The sequence below is a fragment of the Culex pipiens genome, chromosome 2 (assembly GCF_016801865.2).
Source record: "Culex pipiens pallens isolate TS chromosome 2, TS_CPP_V2, whole genome shotgun sequence".
Classification (NCBI taxonomy): Eukaryota; Metazoa; Arthropoda; class Insecta; order Diptera; family Culicidae; genus Culex; species Culex pipiens.
This window is the reverse complement of record NC_068938.1, coordinates 185524141-185547323: the sequence shown is the minus strand read 5'-3', so window position 1 is coordinate 185547323 and position 23183 is coordinate 185524141. Positions and strand designations below refer to the sequence as shown.

The 23183-nt window shown below is 34.0% G+C and overlaps 1 protein-coding gene across 3 annotated transcripts in view; it reads left to right on the top strand.

Moving 5' to 3' along the window:
* LOC120415444 (protein N-terminal asparagine amidohydrolase) overlaps positions 1-23183 on the top strand; it is a 120046-nt gene that overhangs the window by 88065 nt on the left and 8798 nt on the right. For all 3 annotated transcript variants that reach the window (XM_052708132.1, XM_039576992.2, XM_039576993.2), the window contains 3 exons: positions 16336-16497; positions 16563-16692; positions 20546-20728. In XM_052708132.1, coding sequence (XP_052564092.1) covers positions 16375-16497; positions 16563-16692; positions 20546-20728 — 436 coding nt within the window. In that variant the 5' untranslated portion in view covers positions 16336-16374. The remainder of the gene's footprint in view (positions 1-16335; positions 16498-16562; positions 16693-20545; positions 20729-23183) is intronic.

Sequence of the window (23183 nt, the reverse complement as noted above, 5' to 3'; positions counted from 1 at the left end):
AAATTCTCACCGGGGTTGGGTGCTGGGACTGCTGAATGTGGTTGGTTGGTTGGTGGATCTGATGGTCTGAGTTCATAAATCAAATGACACGATGCGCACCGGGGCCACACCACCACTAGCAGCAACATCAGCAGCAACAATAATAATGATACTGTGGGACTAACGGAAAATTGCGGGGGAGGAGATCGGATCCAGCGCGCGATCCTCGTGCTTGATTTTATTGGTTTATGGCAGGGATGCCAGGTGTGATGTAATCTGGTTGGTTGGTGGTGTGCTATTAAATTGGAAAAAAACCGGAAAATCGTGAAAGTTAAATTCATTATATACCATCACAGTTTTAAAGCAATTAATATTTAGCAAAATATGAACATAAGTGTAACTGTAAACCACAAGCATTTAGTAAGAAAATTTTGTTTTGTTTTCTTTTTTTTACAATCAACCCTTTTTTTACCTCAAACCTCTGAATCCTGTAAGGTTTTTTTTTGTATTTTTGCATGTATTTTCAAATTTAATAATAATAGACTTTTTTTTTGCATAAAATCTCTTTTAGGGTAACTTTGTAAAATCTATTTTTTCCATTTTTTGTGTATACCGTCGATTGATTTTTTTTCAAATTTTTTAAGGTATGTGTTTGTTTTTACAAATCGACTTTTTATTGTACTTATTGACTTGGATGAAACTTTGTCCATCGATTTCTTAGGTCCAAATGAGCCATAGTGCATAGAAAAGTGCTTTGCAAATATTCGAAAATCTGTATCTTGTAAAGGGATTTTGTGATCGAAGACACCAAGTCTTCGACAACATTGTAGATAAAGTTGAAAAAAATCCTTCGATAGGTGGACAAAAATGCAAACATCCGACGGTTTGGTTCGGTAAATGTTTTGTTTTTCAACATGATTTTTTCTAATAGTTGCTTGAAACGAAAACGCAAAGTACATCTGTGATTTTTGATTAAATTCACCGTTTTTCATTTAAATCCATTTTTAGGTTTCGTTTTTATAAAAAATGCTCTTTATAGTATTTTTAAAATAGTGTCCATCTCTACAACAAAGTAAAATGTTTAAAAAGCCTAAAAAGTTCTCTACTATTTTTATTTTCAGATGTTGTTGATCCGATTTTGCTCTGGTTACTGAGATATACCCTTGAGAAGAAATAAAATTACGAAAAATAAGTTATTTTGAAGTGCTACCCATTCGGCTCTAAATTTTCAATCGAAACTGTTCGAAATTTTCAATTGGAAGCTGTTGATCTGTAAATTCGCCGTAAATCAATTTTTCAATCAATTTTCGATTTTTAAAGCATTGGAAAGAATAATTTTAGACTTATTTTATGCCTTTTAGCAAATATTTTAAAAAAATGAAATTTCTGGGGTCAAATTCACAGCAAAAAAAGTTGAATTTTGAAAGGATGAAAATTCACCAACAACTGTTCATCAGTTTCTGATGTATTATTACACATTTTTTGACACACAATCTGATGAATGTTACCATCGTTTTTTTCAGTGTTTGGCTATTTTTTTCACAAACAATGCCCTTTTTTTGTTTTTGTTAAGTTAAGTACGCAGAAATATTTTTAATTTCCTAGACTAAGCCTTTACGTATTTTTCTACTATTTAAATGACAATGGTATCAAGCAAAAAATTAAAACGTGACAATAAAAATTTGTTATATTTCTACAGTCACGTTTTAATTTTTTGCTTGATTTGATTTTTGAAAAAAAAAACAGAGTGGCAAAAGGTAATAATAGGAAGTGGTAGAATAAGACAAACATAACCTGAACAAGATAAATGCAAAATCAAATACTTAATATGAAAAAGATATACATGAAACAAGAAAAGTAAAGATTTTCTTGAAAAATTCGAAATAAAAACATCGGCATTACAAGTTTAATGTTAAAAAGTAAAACTCGCGTAAAATAAATATTATATATTACACTCTTAAAAAAAATAACAGGTTTATTTGAAATTCACAAGAACTGCTCCATTCAATTTCAATAGTTTTCGCTTTCACGTGTCAAATTAATTAAAATTGATCAAATCGGGCATGAATTACTTTTTATTGATGACAAAGAAATACAAGTCGTTAACAAACATTCATGATAATGGGAACCACAAACAAAATGTTCAAATTCCATGGTACCTTTATGATAAACGTACCATGAAATTTGAACTCTTTGTTAGGTGTTCCCAAATTCAAGATTTACGGAACACATTTTTCTCCGTGTCATAAATTTTTAGGACCAATTTGTACAGGTTTTGTTGGTCTGTTGGACAAAATTGAGGAGCATTAAAAATCCTATGAGAATATCACTTTTGAGAAAAATTGAATTAAAATAGCGCCAAATTTTTCGCATAAAGTACTTGACTCTCGAGTATAAATGAGTAAATATTGACCAATTTCGCTCATATTTAGCACATAAGCTAAAAATAGCACATAGAACCAGACGTGCATCGGCAATCAATAGCACTTCACCACATTTTGAGATGATGGCCTAAGCAAACCGGCATAGTGAATCTTTGCTCACTGTGCAACACATCAAACTTTAGTTCGATGTCTATAATTATCGTTTTTCACTATACAATGTGCATTACCAACAAATTAATAGTGATTTGAATAACACAAAGATTTCAAGTGCTAAATGTGCTATTTAGCACTCAAATAGCACTTCATCGCTAAAACTGGCAAATAAGTGAAGATAAAGGTTTCGGTCGTTCAGTTACTTATAGTGCAATGAAAAAAACATACTTATTGTATAAAACAAATTGATTTGGTGCCTTTGCCAAGCCATGGCCTTAGAAAAACTGTCAAGTGCTATTGAGTGCCGATGCACGTCTGCATAGAACACTATTAAGCTTGTGGAGTGAAGTTTTGAAATAAAGTCCTATATTCTATACAGGCTTCACTGAACACCAAGATCTGGTGCGCCGTGGTGCGGTTTTCGTGTCACTCTAGAAACCAAACCGAGCTGTTTATTGTCACACCATAGCAACTGTACCGAAAGCACCTTGGTACACCACCGGTGCACCCAACTGTTTACCAAGGATGCAACTCAACATATGGTTGATCCAAGTAAACCGGAGGCGACATTGTTTTGATTGAGGTTTGTCAGCCATCATTCACAACTTCGGAATGGCTTGGCGGTTGTTGTCTCCGTCTTTTAACCACGAGGTTCCTGGTTCAATCCTGAGTACAAATATTTTTGAGGTTTTTTTTTCAATATTTGCTGTCAAAATTACTGATTATATACATTTTTAAAGTAACTTTTTCGAACCTGCGACGCTTTAGTCAAAGAGTTAGAAAATTGAATGGATTTTTGTAGTGGAATAGAGAAAACGCTACATATTATGCAGGCAGGTTTGAGTGAAAATGCCTATTTCAGGATTATATGCACGAGAAGTTAAAGTTTATTTTTCATGACACTACGAAATTCTATTCCCAAACAATTATTCTTAACAAATAAAAATCATTTAAAAAATAAAATAATTAATGTCGAGATTCGAACCAAGAACCTTTAACTTAACATTGCACTACCTTTGACAACTACACCATTAAGAACTATTGAGTTCGATTTCGCTTGCTAGGCATCAAGAGTTCCAAACTTCTCCCGTGTGGTAGGCGCAGAAACCATGTCAGTTTTGTGTACCCGCTCCACACCGCCGTCACACCAAACTTCGGTTTCGGTGCACTGATCAAGCTACCGAGCTGTGTCGGGTTTGGGTCGTGACGAGAAATGGTGCGCATAGAAAAACCGGTATCATAGCAAACCGTTGTCGCACCCGTCAAAAGGTAAGTCTGATTCTATATAAATTATGTTTTCGGGTTTGAATTGCTGTTTTTCGTGGATTTATCACTGAAAAACATCATTTCAACCCCGTAAACATAAAAAATAGTGGTGATCGAAAATCGGCCAAACTATATAAATTATATTTTTATTTTCAAGCAAAATAAAAATTTGCTGTGTTTTCATCATGACCACTAAAACAATGTTTGTGTTTGAAATATTGACAACACTGCCTTCTCCAAACCCCACCGATCACTATCGATTGCTTATCGCTCGCTTCTTCCGCTCTCTCAGTCTCCGTTGATATTCAAATGATTGGTTTGGTATAATCGTAAGCAAATAATACATCATCTCGCGCTCTCTTCCCTGTTTCTTCCATTTCTTCCCGCCGCGAGTTCTTCTTCATGTCACTTTTCCAGCAGCAGCAGGTACGTGTGCGCACGTGAATTCCTCACTTTGCTCGGGAGTTTCGATCATCGATAAACAGGGGTAGGGGGAATGAGGAAGAGATTTATCGATAAACAAACCTGAGCGCGCTCGCGATCATTATTATTTAAATTGAAAAATCTTCCTCTGTCTGTGTGTTGAGCTTCCAAGTTCTCTCAGCTACAGCTGCTGCTGCGTGTAACAATGTAAATAACGTCCGTTTACCGGTAATTTTTCATCTCGCAGTTGCTGATTCTTTGTGATACATTCTGATGTCCTACTTTTTTGCTGCGCGTGTGTACCTTTGAAAAGACTAACTAACTAGTGATTGGTGATTGCTGTATGATTGTTAGTTTGTTGAAGCTTTTGTTCGTTCGTCTAATGATCTATGGCGGCGGCGGCGATCGTTAGTCAGTCTGCGGAGGAGAGCGTGAAGTGATCTTGAAGATTGACACGGAGTCATGTCTCTGGTGTCTGTAGAACAAAGTTAGTTTACATTATTGAAGTTGAAACTTAAAATATCATAACATTTCCAATAAGTCACAAACTCTCGCTCCAAGCCCAAGAAGGAGGCCACGTGGATTAAAACCCATCAGTTACCAACTCTAAGACGACTCCCCCCTTCCAAAGCTTAAAGAATGGCTCATAGCCTTAACAGCACGCCAGCCGCGGCCGATCTCCAGCAACTCCGAAGTGGCTCCACGAGAGTGAGTTACATATTTAATTCCAAGTTTCGTTGCGCTTCGCGATTAGATCTTGCCGCTCACCTCAAACCTCAACCGTCGCCGACTCCGCGCCAAGATCTGCGCGCCAAAAGGGCCCCGTCCACGCTGCAGAAAACGAGATCCCGGCCAGCAGCCTAGTTCTTCCGGGATCGTGATTCGGCGGGGAACTACCACTGGCTCTCTCTCTAACTTGCTGTATACAGCAGATATATCACTACTGGGGTTGAAAAATGTGCTTCTCCTTAAGAAAGGGTAGGGAAGCTGGAGTTGAATTCGTTTAAATTTTTGCCATTTCTTCTCGGGTTAGAAACTTGGGAAAGTGGCCGTTCCTCTGGGAACGGTTCAAAGCGTTTGATCAAGGTAGGTCCTACCACGGGAAGCTCGGCTAATTAATGTTCACGATGTAGATCTTGCGGGAGATATAGCAGGGGGAGGCTGAAAAGTAGAAGTCTCGGGTGGGAAGGTTTGGTAAAGGAATTGAGTTCAAGATTTGAATAATTGCACGTGTACAAAAACAGATGATTTCCATACAAACATGTTGCATTGTTGTACAGAAACGTCATGCAATCGAATTTCAAGGTGTTCCCGAAATGTCAGCGCCACATTCTTATGTATAACTACGTAAGCAACCTAACAAGAGACGTCAATTGACAGCTAAAAACCCCTCCTCCCCCGGTCTGGGAATGCAAATTTGTGATAATTTGAACAAATTGCAGTGAGGCTGACACTATAGGTTGTGCCAGGGGGAGTGTCGCATCTTGTTAGGCTGAGCAGGCACAATTTGTTTATCATTACTACAAGGTTTTAAATAGAGAACGGTGTTTGACAAAACAAATTTCAATCGAATTCAATTTTTTAACTTTCCCCTTCGATTCTATGATTCTAGTTTTGGAGATTTACTGAATTTTTAAACGCGAATTTTTTGACTATAAAAACAGTTAACTTACAGTTAAATTAATCTAACTAAAAAAGCGAAATTTCAAATAAAATTCACCAAAAATGAAACGGAAAAGTTCCTGATATTAGTTAATTAGCTTTTAAAAAATGGCAAACCATTCAACGAATTCTGTCATTTTTTGTTCTAAATTTTCACGTCTTTTTACAAACTTCGCTTAAGGTGCCCAATTTAATTTTAAATCCAACAAAAATCGTTGTGCCGAAAAATGTAATCGGCCCTGGCCGAGGTCAAGGGGGGGGGCAAAAAAATAAAAAAATATAAAAATTTAAATAACAAGCCATAGTCTTCACATTTAAATGAAAAAAGTGTTTTAAAATGCATTTTACACTAGTTCAGTTGTTTTGCAATCATTAGTTTTCAAAAAATCTAAGATCTGACAAAAACAAAAATTGTATCGAAAAACAAGATTTTGCATCAAAAATTTTCAAAAAATCTTAAGATTTTTTTATAAACCCAAACATGCTATAAATGATTTTAAATGCCGGAGAATGTATTTTAATTTGATTTCAGCTGGTTGCACTTGAATTTTCATTGAAATTTGGAAGTTTATTGTAAAAATATTTTTTTTGCCCCCTGATTTTTCGGGCCAATTTTGAAGGGGGGGTGACAAAAACTTTTAAAAATATTTGTACCAGCCTAATTTTATTTTCAAAAAATCATTACTCTGCAACAATTTTTTTTTTGTATTAAATTGCAGTTTTTTGCCCCTAAAACATAACAAAAAAGAGGATTTGCCGATTCGTGGATTCACTTTTTTCGCAAATCTGAAATCTCCCTGAATCCATTTTTTTAATTTCAGAATTTTTTTATATGGAAGTGTTTTTTTTTTTGAATTTTAGCTTTTATATTTTATATTTGCCCTAAACTTTGTAGGGGCCTTTTCCCTATGATCAAAAAAGCTATTTTTTGTCAGTTGTTCTTCCATACAAGTTTCCATAAAAAATACAGCTGCCCATACAAAATTATATCTAAATATTCTAAAATGTGTATCTTAAGATCAGTAATTTTGATAAATTTCATGTCTTCGGCAAAGCTGTAGATATACGTGATGACTATCCGGGGAAAAAAGGTACTCTCTTGAAAAAATAACCCATTTTTAATTTTACATTTTAACACCAATAATGTAATTGCTTTAAAACATTATTTTGAAAAAAAAAAAGTTTTTGATATGTTTTAAAGTATTTGAAAGACAACTTTTGAGCTATAATTCAAAAGAAAAATATGTTTGACTTGGATGCCATTTCTTTAGCAAAAACATATTTTTTGGAAAACTTTGAAAAAAAGGTAGGTTAAAAATTTCACTTCATTTTATGATGAAAAATCGGATTTGAGATCAAAATACTTTAATTTACCGAAATTTAGAGAAAGTGCACCGTTTTCGAGGTAAATCCACCTCCTAACTTGATTATTGTAAAAAAAATGGAATTTTTAGTTTTTTTATAAATGCCCACAAACATTGGTGCCGCAAACATTTTTTTTATGTTTAGAAAATTTTCTGTAAGTTTGTCTAATAAATATGATATATCAGCAATTATTGATTTGTTTTACAAGTGTCAAAGAAGGTCTCCCCGATCAAAAAATTTGTCAAAATTTATTTCAAATTTTGTTGTATCATCAGGCCCTTTTCAAGATTGAATTTTCGGACTTGAGAAACTATGAGCACTTTTGACTAAACAAAATCAAAGTTTTACAAAGATTACGACTTAAAAAAATGGCAAAACTGCAAAATATTGTTTACCCTCGCTGAGTTGTCTTTTTTAAATTTTAACCTGACTTGTGGTTAATATATTCATAACTATTTTTTTTAAATAGACTTAATGGACTTTGATGGACTTGTAAACATCATTTAAAGCGTTATAAATCACTAAAACTTATCATAATAAATCAACCCGTAATTGACGTCCACGCTTCTCCACCATCCAGTTAATAGGCTTAATCAGTTTTTATATCGATATATAATTGCTAAATAAACATCGCCGGTGATTTCTGCCATGATGCCAGTACTCATCATCGAGGATGCATACTGTAGTGCCCCACTTGGAAACGAAGGCAAACAAGCCTCCGAGCCAAGAGTTCAATCAATCCACCATGCTAATTAGCATTTCAGCATTAGGCCCCCCCAAATGCACTTGCCTGGGAAAAAGGGGGAGGAGTTGTCGTCGCCGGTTCGCAGATTGATGGTTATGACGTTGATGTTTCGTGCCCGTTCCGCAAAGGTCATTGATGTACGATTCCTTTGCGGGGGGGGTCAATTTGAAATTTAATCCCGTACGTCAGCTTGATGTCGCCAAAATGGACAGGTTTCAATTGTGATGTTTACATAACTTGGGGTGTAACTTTCCTGTGATAAGCATAACTTGAAATAATTTATGTCTTCCGTTTACTCACAGCAAAAAAAGTTTGAATCCATGGGGTGTAAAATTGAATTGGATTATTCAGTTTTTCATGTAATTTTACATCAATTTATGTTGAAAACTTAAAATTTCAAGTGTTATAATTTTACACACTTTTTATGGTAAAGTTACATACTCCCAACGGAATTTGCCATCGGTAAACGCCCTCTTTTTTCTCTCCTGCAACTAAGCCATAATTCACCGAGGGGAATATTTTTTGCACACACTCACCTTAAGGAGCGGGAAAAAGCACACACGCGACTTTGCCGATCTTACGTGGTTCGTCGAAAACATACATCCAATCCATCATTCCGGGGCATCTCTCGGCTTCTCCGATAGTTGGTAGGTTCGGCCAAGCCCTTAACTTTTTAGCGGAGGACCGGCATTTGTGGCTCCGGTTGTGGTCGCTCAATAAAAAATAATTGTTCAACTATAAATTAAAATCCCATTGCTATCGATAAAGCATATTTCCAAGGGGAGAGGCAGAGAGAGAGGAGCATCTTTGCTTAATCTTGTGATGGAAAAGAAGCTGAGACTGAGTGCGGCAAGGTTGGGGGTAATAAAATGGTATCCTAATGGGGTAATTTGGCAATTGTTGAACAAAATTAACTTAATTATAATTACTTTTTAAGTCACTTTTAATCACATTAAACAATTCTACAAACAAACCCCTTTCGATGAACCACAAATATCTCAACCTCGTTCTGCAAAACCATAAAAATTACTCGATGAGGTATGGCTCTCTAAGCTAAAAACGAGGAATTGCCAATAATGCGAAAATTTAGCGCGATCATAAAACATTTATTTCAATTAAAAACGCCCATCCACCCACCCACTGCTTGTTTGATGGCGGTTTGGATTTCAACTATGAGCGCGGTTTGTTGTGGATTGAGGGAAGTAGCTTGTTGGTGAGGTGAGACGACGCAGGAAGGGGAATTTAGTTAAGTTAAGCTCAAGTCGTTAGATGTGAACGAACATGGCATTAGAGATGGGAGATTAAGGTTTTATAGAAGTGTTATAAGGATGATTTATGGGTAGTTGGTTAAATTTATGGGCAAATGAAGTCGTTACATGATAACAGTGGGATTACGGCTGTCATGTTGACGTACTTTGTGCTGTCAAAATTGGTAAATTTGACTATAGATTTATTTAGAACCTTATGATGACCTCGGTTTCCAACCAGTTCAATAATTACAATTTATTCACTGTAAATTATGTTTCGAAAATTAATTGGCTTTTTCAACAGGTTTTACAAATATCAGTACACTTGGTAAAAAACTGTTAAAGGCCTTTTTTTATAAGCAATTTTTGTGTATATGAAGCCAATTGTACTCAAAAAATTACATTTGAAAAGGGCGTAAGTTTTTTAAATATTTTTTGTATTTTGTAATAAAAAATAACTGAACGAATAATACACGCCACTTCTATGAGATTTTCCAATTTTTACGTTTAAAAGTTAAATTTCAAGGTGATATCACGATTTTTTTTTGTTCAAAATTTTTGAGGAAATAGCATAAGATGTTACAAAAAGACTCACCAAAAATGCAGGATGGAGCAACTCACCTTAAAAATACAAAAATCATTTACTGAAACTGTTTTTTTGAAAAGTGCTCTAATCATCAACATTTTTGAAAACCCGAATACGGTAATCAATTCTACAGACAATTTTACATAAAAGTCTCCATATTGACCACTGTCCTATGTCCAATCCGCGTGAAGTTATAGCGGTTTAATAAAAAATGTAGAAAAAATACACAGCAAAAAATCCGATGGTAAAATCGCATGCAAAAGCATGCACATCACCTTCGTTAAAATAAACACTTAATATTACACACTGCATGTACATTTTTTGCAAACACAAAAAAAAGTTGCAACCGACGGGATTCAAACCCAGCACCAACAGTAAGGACTGGCGCCTTAGCCCACTCGGCCATCAGACCGATGAAAAGCTGTAAGGATAAACGCATATATGAGCTTGACATTTCGGTCAAGTAGGTTTCCCATACTGATGGGCTACATATTTCAGGGTGTAAAATCACATAGAATTTCAAAAAATAATGCAATATTTATTTTACACCCAGGCCTTTTACACGCAGCTGGATTACTACATTTTTAGCTGTGTAGGTATTTTGATGGTTTTTGACGATTTCTATATGACATACTTGATTTTTAAGTCTCGGAAATTTTTTAACCGGAAAGCTCGTCCAAATTCCCATAAGTTTGTCTTTGACAGCATTTCAATTGGATGTAAAAAATAGTTCTTTCTAAAAAAACTACCCATTTCCCAAATAACTTTTTATCACATAAACAAATTTTGGCAAACTTTGACCCTTTCGATTTTTTGAATTTTTTTGATATGTTTTAGTAAACAATAAGTGCCAACGTTTGAGCTGTAGGCGGACGTTGTGTTTTTGGCCTGTATCAAAAATGCACACCCAAAAATTCCAAAAATCATTTCTAAGATGTAAAACTGAATTCTCAGTAAAAAAGTACTTTTGTAAAATGTTGATAAAGTGCACCGTTTTTGAGTAATTTTTTATGTTAAATTATTCAACAAAATTGTATTTTTTATTTGTTAAATTGTGCGAAATTGAACAAAGATTTTCAAAAACTTTAAATAATATTTTTTTCTAGCCAAACTTGGCCAAAAACAATAAGTTTGTCAAAATCTAGTTTTTGAAATATAAATTTATTTAAAAAAATGGGCAAATTATTTTCAAGTCAGGGTGTAACTATTTTTTCTGAAATATTCTAACAACTTTGTATGAAGAATCTAATGATGCAAAATGGTTTAAGGAATCGATGGACAAAGTTTCATACAAATAAAAAATCTAATTAAAAGTTGATTTGCAAAGTTCTAAAAGATTGCAAATTACATAAAAAATAGAAAAATATTCTTATTATCTCGTAAATTCCAAATCTTAGATATCCATCATGTTTTAAAATTATAAGTTTCTTGCATTTATCAGAAATATTGAACAAATCAAGAACATATTTGCTTTACAAATAAGGCTTGAATCTCAACCAAAAACTTAGGTCCTCTTTTTTCTGATTGATCTCATAATAATATTAAATTCTTTTAAATTTTTATTTATTAATTTTGTGCTAGACATCTTGTATTTCTTGTTAAAAAATGATTTCAAAACTTTTTTTCAAAAAAATAATAATCGCCTGAACATGATCATTTTTTTTTTGATAATTTTTAGGAAAATTTATCCAGTAGATTTAAAAACAATTTGAATTTTCAACATGTTGCACTTCTTATTGGAGGATAACTAACATTTTACTGACCAAACAAGTTTTTACAAGCCAAATTGAAAATTGATTATTTTTAAAAAATCCCTCAAAACTGATCCACAAATTATTAGACAAACTAAAATTTCATAGCAATTATCTGCGGAGTTTAAGTATAGTAAATTTAACAAAAACTGTTTAAAACCCCTTAAATGGCACCAGTTCTAAGTTTCGAAATAATCCTTTTTCAATACGATTATACAAAAATAGTAGTTTATGCAAAAAGTTGCAAAAAGAGGATTCACCGAGTTGGATAAATACGACGAGTGCTGAAAAAATCATGTTTTGCAACGAGTTCCATACAACATTTTTTGCAATTCCGAAAAACAACCATTGAGTGAAATTTTAAGTTAAATTTTCGTGTATTTTGTCAAAAAAACGTTTAAATCAAAAAAATGTTGAAAAGTGTTATATTTCGAAACAAGTGTTGAAAAGTTCAACTTTTCAGCACCCATTTCAGTGCTGAAAAGAAGAACTTTTCAGCATTTATTTTGAAAAGTGTTGCTATTCGATTCTGTTATTTTCGGTACAGAAAAGTAGGCTATTTCGTCGTTCAAGAATGACAGGAAAAGTAAGTAGTTTCACGACGGAATTGCAAAAAAAAATATTTTAAGGACAAAATCAGCACTGAAACTATTGTTTAAATTGAAAACCATTATTTAAAAAACATTTTTATAAATATTAAATTTTTGTTGAAATACTCAATAAAAAGCAGCCTGGGATAATTTTCATTCCCTGGATATTGCAAATTAGTAAATTACCATTTCCAAACCCATAAGTACAGTCATCCCTCATATTCGGAACAGTTTACAGATCGGCCAATTTAAAAAAAAAAATCATAGAAAATCGATAATTGAACATAATGATTCGCTTTTACCTTCATGTGAAAGCTTTTCTTGTGATCTTTCCATTGATGTATTGAACAACTGGAATTTTTTCACGTTTTATATCAAGTTTTCAAAGAAAAACATTGACCCTTGAAATCCACAAATTCGGAACACCTTTTTCTTACGGTTTTAACCAAAATTTGATTCTCTCCAGGAGTACATATTTTCTACAAAATAATGATTTCACACACTGGAACCAATGAAACTCAAGCTTAGAAATGTTTTATAAATGGCCTGATAACTTTTGTTGTGAAAATATCTGTTAAATTCAGGTGTTCCACAATTGTGGGAAGCACAATAACATCCCACAATTATGGAACAGACAATTTAGGGGCAGTATTTTGCAGCTCTGAATAAAATAGTCTCGAAATTCAGATTTTTGTTCAAAAAGAACTACTTTTGGTAGTGAAATAGCAAGAGAATGTCCAAATAAAGGTCCTAAAAATAGAAGGGTCGCCAGAAAAGATGCATTTGGCATGCTATTGACAAATTATCACAAAAGAGTTCCGAATTTGTGGGATGACTGTATTATCTTATATTGTCGTTGAGCTCGTCAATCCCCGCCCTAAGGCGTCATCCCTACGTCAATCCAACAATCCAAGAGTCAACACATGGTCGTAACTTAAAAACAATTGCTGAACCTCCCCACAGGCCGAGAGGGGTTCAAATGTGCCACCATTTACAAGATGCAAATTGAATTGATTGCATCTCACCTGTCTCACCTGCTGCCGCCATCGGCATTAGGAGATAGATATTCAAATGACAATATGCCATGCCACGTATATTTGTATGGAAATTCGAGCCGTGAAAAATGAGCTCACCTGTCAAGCGACAGGATGTGTCTCCACACATCGTGCTGCGTTGATTAGGTGGCTTCACCTTTGCAATCAAGTAGACATTCTAATGAGCGCGCGCCCCCGGGAGGGGATGCAGGTGAAATTAAATTAGTGTAAATTGCTTAATCGGGTGGAGCAAATGGAATAAATTTGCAATACCAACTCGAATGAAACCAGAGTCTATCAAATCCATCAATTTACAACTGATTATCTCGCTTTAAAAAAAATGTCCTCTCAAGTTACCCTCATCATCTTGAGTCCAAACAAACATGATACAAACCATTTCATTCATCGAAAGACGAGCCCAACCGATCGAACGTCCGGAGCCCATTAATCATGCATTTGTGTCATGTGGCTTTGGATTTATCTTGAATTGTGGTGCACCACCGAAAAGCGGCGTCGTCGATCGATCCAAGTGAGCCGTCTCGTGCTCGATGGAATCAATATGGCATCAACCGGCTATGAGCAGGATGAATAAGTTGTCAGTGATGCTGATGAATTTGACAAGATCTGAATGGTTTCAGTGTCTTGATTGATCAAATTTACACTGTGAATTGCAACTGATTAAAATTTAAAAAAAAGTATAGCCTTGGATAATCAAAACTTCAACTAAAAACCAACAATATTTAAAAAAGAAACTGCTGACAGTACTGAACAATTTTAAACAACATTTTTTGAAAATCGATTTTTTTTATTTACAACTTTTTACATGTTTAAATAAGCCATTTAGTATCATGAGTTTCGCAATACAAGTCTTTAACAAATGTGGGAGGTGTCATATGAAAACAAGTTAAAAATTTGTGTTTGATCTGCTGTTTTGGATTTTTTTTAGGATTTTTAGGAAATTTCAGAAAAAAAAACATGAAAAAAAAGCTACATAATTATGACAAACCCTGCCAACTTGTATTTATTTTAATTTTTTTATAGGATTTTCAAAATGTACAATATGGGTATCAAAAATAGCAAAATTATATATGGAACATATACAAAATACGATTGTATGTTTGAAGTAAGCAAATTTTCGCTTTGTTTGTTACCCGTGTAGCAAATTTTGAAAATATGGGTATTTTCGAAAAAATACGGCATTTGTAAAAATTTAGGTATATTCCACGTAAAACATTGTGATAATGTGAAAAAGCATAACAAATTTAGCTTCGTTTGATATCCAAATACGGTATTTTGTGAAAAAAATGAGGTGAAAAAGCATACAAAATTTCGCTTCGTCTGATACCCATATTGCAAAATTTGAAAAACTGAGTAATTTCGAAATAAAACATGGTATTTTGTGGAAACTTTAGTTTTTCAAAAAAATTGAAATTAAAAGTTAAAAAAATAAAAAAATATAAAAATTAAAATAACAAGCCATACCCTCAACATTTGAATGGAAAAAGTGTTTTAAAATGCATTTTACACTATTTAAGTTATTTTGCAATCATTAGTCTTCAAAAAATGTAAGATGAATAAATAAAAAAATCAACAAAAAAACTTTTTGCGATACTAAAGATCAAAAAATTTCAAAAATTCAAAAGATTTTTAAATCAACCCAAACATGCTAAAATGATTCTGAACGCAAGGGAATGCATTTTAAATTGATTTCAGCTGATTGCACTTAAATTTCCATTGAAATTTTGAAGTTTTTTGAAAAAATATTTTTGCCCCCTGATTTTTTGGGCCAACTTTGAAGGGGGGGGGGGGGGACAAAAACTTTAAATAAAATTTGTACCAGCCTAAGGTGAAAAAGCATACAAAATTTCGCTTCGTTTGATACCCACATGACAAATTTTAAAATTTGAGTATTCTCAAAAAAATACTGTTTTTTGTGAAAATTTGAGCGGTTTAAAAAAAAACATTTTCAAATAATATATTCTTAGTGAAAGCATTGAAAATTTAACAAGATATGGTTGAATTAAGTCGATTTTAGAAAGATTTTAAAAATGAGTTATCGTCCGCCGTTAGAATTATCGGTTATTTGATATTTTGCATTTTGATATTTTGGAAATCTCATTTTTTTGGACCATCCTAACATGGCGTGGCAGTGCGTGGCCGAATGGTTACGCTGTCCGCTTTGTAAGCGGATGATTCTGGGTTCGATTCCCATCTGCTCCAACCTTCCATCGGATGAGGAAGTAAAATGTCGGTCCCGGCCTTGGTTGTTAGGCCGTTAAGTCAGTCCAGGTGTAGGAGTCGTCTCCATGCCATAAGTACAAACAACACACCAAACCAAGCCTACTCCGCTGGAATCGCTGGCGGCGGTTGGACTCGCAATCCAAAGGTCGTCAGTTCAAACACTGGGGTGGAAGGTTCCTTGGAGTAGAAAGAGGTTTGGGTGCTCTCCCCATTCAAGCCTTCGGACTCCTAGGTTCGAGCAGAAACTTGCAATAGAGACCACAAAAGACCCGGGGGTCGTTAATGTGGATGGTTTGATTTTGAACATGGCGTAGGTCACCCTATCGGGGTACTAAAGCTCAACAATCAAAAATAATGCAAAGAAAAAACATTGTTTTCGTGATTTGATTATCCGGAGTATTTTTTTTTTTTTTTGAGCGGCAACAAACGACGCTTTACAGCATGTCGTCCAATCTATTCGTCACCATCACCACCAGGAGGCACGGCAAGGCCATATCTTCATAATTTAATCAACCACCATCATCCCGGCCCGGGCAAAGAGCCTTTCAAACATGTATGTTTTCAAGTCATAACTCACCTTGCACCACCATTGCAGCCTCTAGCTTGAGGTTTGTCTAATGGCCTGCTTGGATGATAATCCGAGCGACGCGCGCGTTCGGTACCTGACACGTGAATAAATTATATTTGCTATTATTGTCGTCCTCGCGGTGCGAAGATGATGGCTACGCGGCCAAGCCCCCGCGGACTTTCCCAAACAAAATATGACAAAAAAAAACCTTTGTAAAAGTGTCAAACTTCAAGCCAGCCCAGTCACCGTCGATCAATCAACTTTCTTCAGAGGATGCACTTTTGTTCGGGTGCGAGTTATGAAACTGTTCATAAAATTTGATTCATTTGATTTATTTTCAGACCCACTCCCAGCTGAGCTGCGACTTCCGGCGTAGAGCCATGGTGCTGGTGCTCAATGGCGTCCTGCAGGACGAGTGCCCCATGGACACACACTCGCTGTTTGTGCAGCATCCGGTTTACCGGGAAACGGCCACACAGTTCCTGTCGATTCCGACGAAAACGGTGAGAGCTTTTTTTTCGTTTCTGGGAAATGTTATTTTTAATGGTGAATTTATTCTGGTCAACAGGTCGGTGCTCCAGGACTTTTGTACGTTTGCCAGCGGGAACTGGCCGCGGTGGCACCACACGACAAAAATGTCAACATTATCGGATCCGATGATGCGACCACGTGCGTGATTGTGGTTGTGCGGCATTCAGGTGAGAATTGAGCTTTAAGTTAGAAAAAAGGGCTCTTGTTAATTTATATCATAAATTTCCATACATAAAAAAATTAAGAAACCGTTTTTTCTCAGTTTTCCTTTTCAAATCATTGATCTTCTCCTGCTTTTTTTCATTTTTCGTTTAAAAACTTCTATATATATATTGGTTACACAGTTAAAAGCATTCAAGATATGAAGACTTTAATTTTGATGGTAAATTTACCTCGTTTATAATGTAATTTTAACAAAATTTATACTACATTTAAATGTTCTCGTTTAAGATGTCTAATTGCCATGGTTTAAAACGTGATTTTTATTGGCAACAATCTTCTGCATTAGTTGTTCATAAATTGTAGAATATTTTGAATTGTAAAACCTTTTTGCCTCAATTTTTTAACAAACAGGGAACATGATTAAAAAATATTTTTTGCAATTCCGTCGTGAAACTACTTAGGGGAAATTCTCGTATCTTTGGCAAGTTAATCACTCGCGCCTAATTACATCCAATTTGCTGATTTTCACTATTTAAACAACAAATTTTGCAAAACTTTTGATAGAAACTTGCTTGCTCACTTCTTATTGAGCTATTTATCACTCGATTTCAGTTGAAAACGCATTTAATTAGCTTTAATTGAATGTCAAAGTTCTTACCTGCCAACATTAGAGGCACGCTGGAATTAGATGCTGTTCCCCTACTTTTCCTGTCATTATTGAACGACGAAATAGCCTACTTTTCTGTGCCAAAAATAAGAGAATCGAATAGCAACACTTTTCAAAATAAATGCTGAAAAGTTCTACTTTTCAGCACTGAAATGGGTGCTGAAAAGTTGAACTTTTCAGCACTTGTTTCGAAAAGTAACACTTTTCAACATTTTTTTGATTTAAACGATTTATTGACAAAATACATGAAAATTTGACTTAAAATTTCACTCAATGGGTGTTTTTCGGAATTGCAAAAAATGTTGTATGGAACTCGTTGCAAAACTTGATTTTTTCAGCACTCTTCGTATTTATCCAACTCGGTGAACCTCGTTAGATAAATGTACGACTCGTGCTGAAAAAAACCCTGTTTTTGCAACTTGTTGCATAAACTACTATTTCAACAGTAATTCTAAGAACTAAATGAGAAAAAAAAAACTATAATCATTTTTCTAGGAATTTGTTGTGAGGGTCACAATTAATTGACACAATTTTCCTGTTTTTAAATCTTTGCATGGCAATATCTCAGCAACTCAGGGTCGTAACAACAAAATGTAAAAAGCCAAAATGTAAAGAATTTTCTCAGCTTTGCAAAAAAAATTTTTTTAAATGGGCAAACATGGCTCTAATTTTAAAAAAATTAATAACTGCGACTATTTTCAAAAAAGATACCTAAAACTGGCTATAACTTGAAAACGTTGCACTTTATCAAAATTTCACTGAAGTACTTTTTGATTGCAAATTCGATTTTGCATCGAAAAATGAAGTTGAAAATTTTTTTCGACCAATATTTAGATTTTTTGAATAAATCATTATTGATTCAAAAGTTCAAAACCCGGTCAAAGCTTTGTTGCCCGTTCTGGAAATTTCTGAAAAGTTGGCATTTAATGTCTCCTAAAACATATCAGAAAATAAAAAAATAAAAAAAGGTGGTTTTTTGCAAATCAAGTTTTAGTGCCAAAGTGAAATTATATATCAAATTTTTTCCAGTGTAGTCCTTATCCATACCTACAACTTTGCCGAAGCCACCAAATCGATCAAAAAATTCCTTCAAGAGATACAGATTTTTGAATACTCATATATCATTTTTATATGGACAGCTGCCAAATTTGTATGGAAAATTGTATGGACAAACTAATGATGCAAAATGGCTTCTTTGAGCATACCATAGGCCCCAAAAAAGTTTCAGCCGGATTTATAATACAAAAAAATAAATTTTATAAAAGACCGATTTCGTAGAGAATTGCTCAATATTTAAATTTCAAACAGTTTATGGTTTTTTAGAACAAATTTTCAAGGATAAAAATTTGTTTGAAAAATGCTTTTAAAATATAAGCAAACTATTAATTTTAAAAATAAAACCGTAGAACAATAAATTGACAAATGTACATGGGTCATTCCACATCAATCCTGCAATTCCTGACCAAGCTTACATTACCATCAAAACAATCAAGAATCTCGATTTTCGTCCAAATCGGACCATTTCAAAGTTTCGCCTTTTCCGTAAAAACTGTAAAAACCTCAATTTTCAACTACGATATCTCTGTAACCGTAAACGTAGCCGAAAATAGAAATAACATTTTCAATATAGTTTTAATAATCCTGAATTTATTCTGATCACAATTAATTTTTGATTAGTGTGTATACAAAACTTATTTTAAGTATTGACGCATAAACAATGTATTACTTAAACTATAAATTAACTAAAAATAAAACGGTAATGGTGGTTATGTCACACATGACCCGCTTGACAACGAACTTCGCTTTTGTAACATTTAAAATTAAATCAGTTTTATTTAATTTCAATCATTTTGAAGTAGGTACAAGTTTGGTACGAATAAAACCGAAATAAAAAAAATATATTCGTACATATTTTCCATGTTTGCTTTACACCTACTTTAAAAATACGAAAAATTGAATATTTTTTGCAAATTTGAATTAATCTAATTTTGATATTTTTCAAAAAAAAACACTATTTTTCTAAAAATTACAACACCAATGAAAAATTTAAAAAATTGAAAACGAAATTTCCCGAAAAATACTTTAAAATCATCAATCTTTTTTACAAAATCACATTTTTGGTATGTAAGCGATTTTTTGAAATTGTTTTATAAATCATCCTAAAATTAATGAAAAAGCTATCAGGCACCCCAATTTTTTTTAATTTAGAAGCTTTCACAAAATTATTTCTAAAAATTTATATAGCAAAATGTGTTAAATGAAATACTTGGATTTTTGAAATGAACAAGCCTAATTTGTTCATTTATTTCTATTAAATTTGTCCTAAAGGAACTTGAAACTTGACTGTGAGTTAAATGATTTTCATTTACAGGAACTACTTCAAAAGACTTTCCCAAACATCTTAACATTTTTATAATTTATTTTTCATTCTGAATTGTTATTATTCGTTTGATTATTTTGTAAACTAATAATTGAGGGAGCTGCCGGTAATGGATGACTTCATGGTGCTGCCTGCCCTGGTCTTGTAGAATTGGTTTCGATTCCCTTGAATTTCTGAGCAAACTGGGATGGACAATCATGACGTATATATGACGAAATCCAGTCTGCAACCCGCTTTGATCACTATCTCCATGCAACTGCGAATGCGATTGTTTTGTGAACTAATAATTGATCACTTTTTAAGAATATATTTTAAAAACATTATTAAAATGTTAGCTACCTATACTCCCGTTCTACGCATAATTGTCCCATGTCATTTTTGGTCAATTCTGACTTTTTGTCATTTTTAAGATTAGTTTGACGTTTACTTTTCGAAAAACACATGAAATCTAGTACTTTGTTCGGAAACTCATTGAAAACAACACCAAGTCTGTTTGTCACATCGTTGTACTTCTACGCATAATTGTCCCACCAATTAATTGTTTCACGAAACTATCAATTTTACGACGTATTGAGTTTACCTAATGTATAACAAGAGGATTACAAATAAGAGTGATAAACTGCTAAAGAGATGAATAGGGACTTATGGGGTGAGTAGGGACCCACGGGACAATGATGCGTAGAAACACAAAACACGGTCGAAAAATTTCAATCGCGTTTTTCTCATTTGCACTTTTTCGAACACAGTATATGTACCTAAAATCTTAAAAAAAAAAACAATAAACTAAACTCATTCAATTTTTCCCAAACAGGTTCCGGTGCGGTGGCCCTCGCCCACCTGGACGGGAACGGCACCGACGAAGCCGTTTCCACGATGGTTGCCCGCGTTCAGGAGCTCGCCTTCGGTTATCCGGAAGGACGCATTGAACTGCAGTTGATCGGGGGCTTCAAGGACACCCAGGGCTACGCGGAGGACCTCTTCAGTAACATTATGCGTGAGTATTTTCTTTAAGGTTATGTTTTGATTCTTCCCTTAGGTAAAATTCGTTTCAATTAGTATGATAAATGGAATTTCATCTGTCATTTGAGTGCCAAAAATCTTAATTTGGTATCAAATTGATAATTTATCACCTTCCTTCCCACAATCTCCAAAGGGGTTCACTACAAACTCCTGTGCCAAAATAAAAACCTCAAAATTTGCAACCCGATAATACTGTGTCGTTTCCTTTCTTGCTGGAAGCTCACTGACCAACCAGCCTTCCCCCCACACCACATATTCGATAACATCACAGATTGAGCAATCCTTTTCCTATATATGGCCAAAATCACGCTCGAGTGTGAGAGCTCCACTCCTCCTGAAAGACTAATGGTGGTTATCTAATCCTTTCTCATCAATTTGGATTAATTTTACCCCTTCTTCGGTGTGAGCATGTATCCGCCGGCCAAAAGGATGTTGATCATTAAATTTTGACCACACCACTACGGGCAGCAACTGACCAGCTCTTCTTTGCCTCCGAAAATCACAGCAGCTATCGAAAGTGAACGAAAACTGCAACATGAGCCTGTTCGATGGAGTGGGGGAGGGGCTTCCTCTCTACCAATTTTAGCAAGAATTGCCTGAGAGCTTAGGGTGTTGTATCGGTCCACCTTGAATGCTGGGAGGATGAAAGGTGTTTGGTATAACTTAAATATATAGAATCTAAATATTTTTTTCAGTTCAATTTAATGTAAAGGGGGTAAAACAGGGTGTCCACTCAAGTCGGGAAATCAGGAAAATCGGGAAAAAGTCGGGAATTCTCCAAAATTCACAAAAATTGGAAAAAAGTTGGAAATTTGTGATTTTTTATAAGAATGTCGGGAAAGTCGGGAATCCCAAGCATCCTTGTTTGAAAAATGTTTTCAAACTCTTGAATAATTTTGAAATATTTTTTTAAACCTTGCAATTAATTTCACTCAATTCCTCTTCAGCATCTAACTTTAAATTTCTGGATGCATGCATTTGACGATTTTTCCTAAAATATTTTTTTATGAATCAAGAGATTGTAATTTATTTTTGACTATGTTTATCAAACAAAATGTAACATATAACTCAAAACAAAGAACAAACATTTGGCAGACGTTAGAAAAAGTTGTGGTTGGTTTATATGGACCAACTTTTTCAAAGTAGATAGAAATCAGCTCTATCTTCCATTAGAAAAAGGTGGGCTTGGACTAGAAGATCCAGAAGTAAAAGCGCAATCCCTTTTTGTTAAAAATATAATTTTTGCATTTAATGATGAAAAAGATAGCTTTATGTTAGCACAAACCCGTAATAAATCTCTTACCAGAAACGCACGAGCATGGTTGGATCTCGCGTCAGAGTTGTCTAATTTTAGTTATTTGGATAGCTGTAAATCTTTTTATAACTTTCTTTTACAAAAAAGGAATACTATTCCTAAAGTTGAACGTGAGAATCCAGAATTTTCATGGGAAATAATTTGGGAAAGCATTAGCAAAAATTTTTTAAGTTCCTATGCTAAAGAGGCGTTATACATGGTGTATAATAATTTAGTCCCAAATAGATCAAAAATGTTTCGTTTAAAAGTTAGAGGAATTGTAGATAACCTTTGTGAGATTTGTAATAATGTTGACAGTACAGAACACAGGATAAAAAATTGTAAAAATACCAGGCCAGTTTGGGAATGGGTGGAAAAGATTATAAGCAAGAGATTGAAATTAGTAGTAGAAGATCCAGAAGAAATCATGCAAATGAGTATAGTAACATCAATGAAAAGAAAAGCATGTTTATGGCTAGTAGCAGAAGTAATATGTTTTAATCTTAAAAATACCAAGAACGCAACAGTAAAGGACTTTCAGCACCACATTAGAAAAATCAGATGGAACTTTCGAGAAGTTTTCAAGAAACATTTTGGGAATCTGCTAAACATTTGCTAAGATCGCTGTTTTTGTAAAATATCTCCGTAAAAATAAAGACAATTTGAAAAAAAAAAAAAAAAAAAAAAAAAAAAAAAAAAAAAAAAAAAAAATTAATGTAAAGGGGGTAAAACAGGGTGTCCACTCAAGTCGGGAAATCAGGAAAATCGGGAAAAAGTCGGGAATTCTCCAAAATTCACAAAAATTGGAAAAAAGTTGGAAATTTGTGATTTTTTATAAGAATGTCGGGAAAGTCGGGAATCCCAAGCATCCTTGTTTGAAAAATGTTTTCAAACTCTTGAATAATTTTGAAATATTTTTTTAAACCTTGCAATTAATTTCACTCAATTCCTCTTCAGCATCTAACTTTAAATTTCTGGATGCATGCATTTGACGATTTTTCTTAAAATATTTTTTTATGAATCAAGAGATTGTAATTTATTTTTGACTATGTTTATCAAACAAAATGTAACATATAACTCAAAACAACAACAAAGCCAATAAAGCCAATATGAAAAAAAGTTATTTTGCTAAATT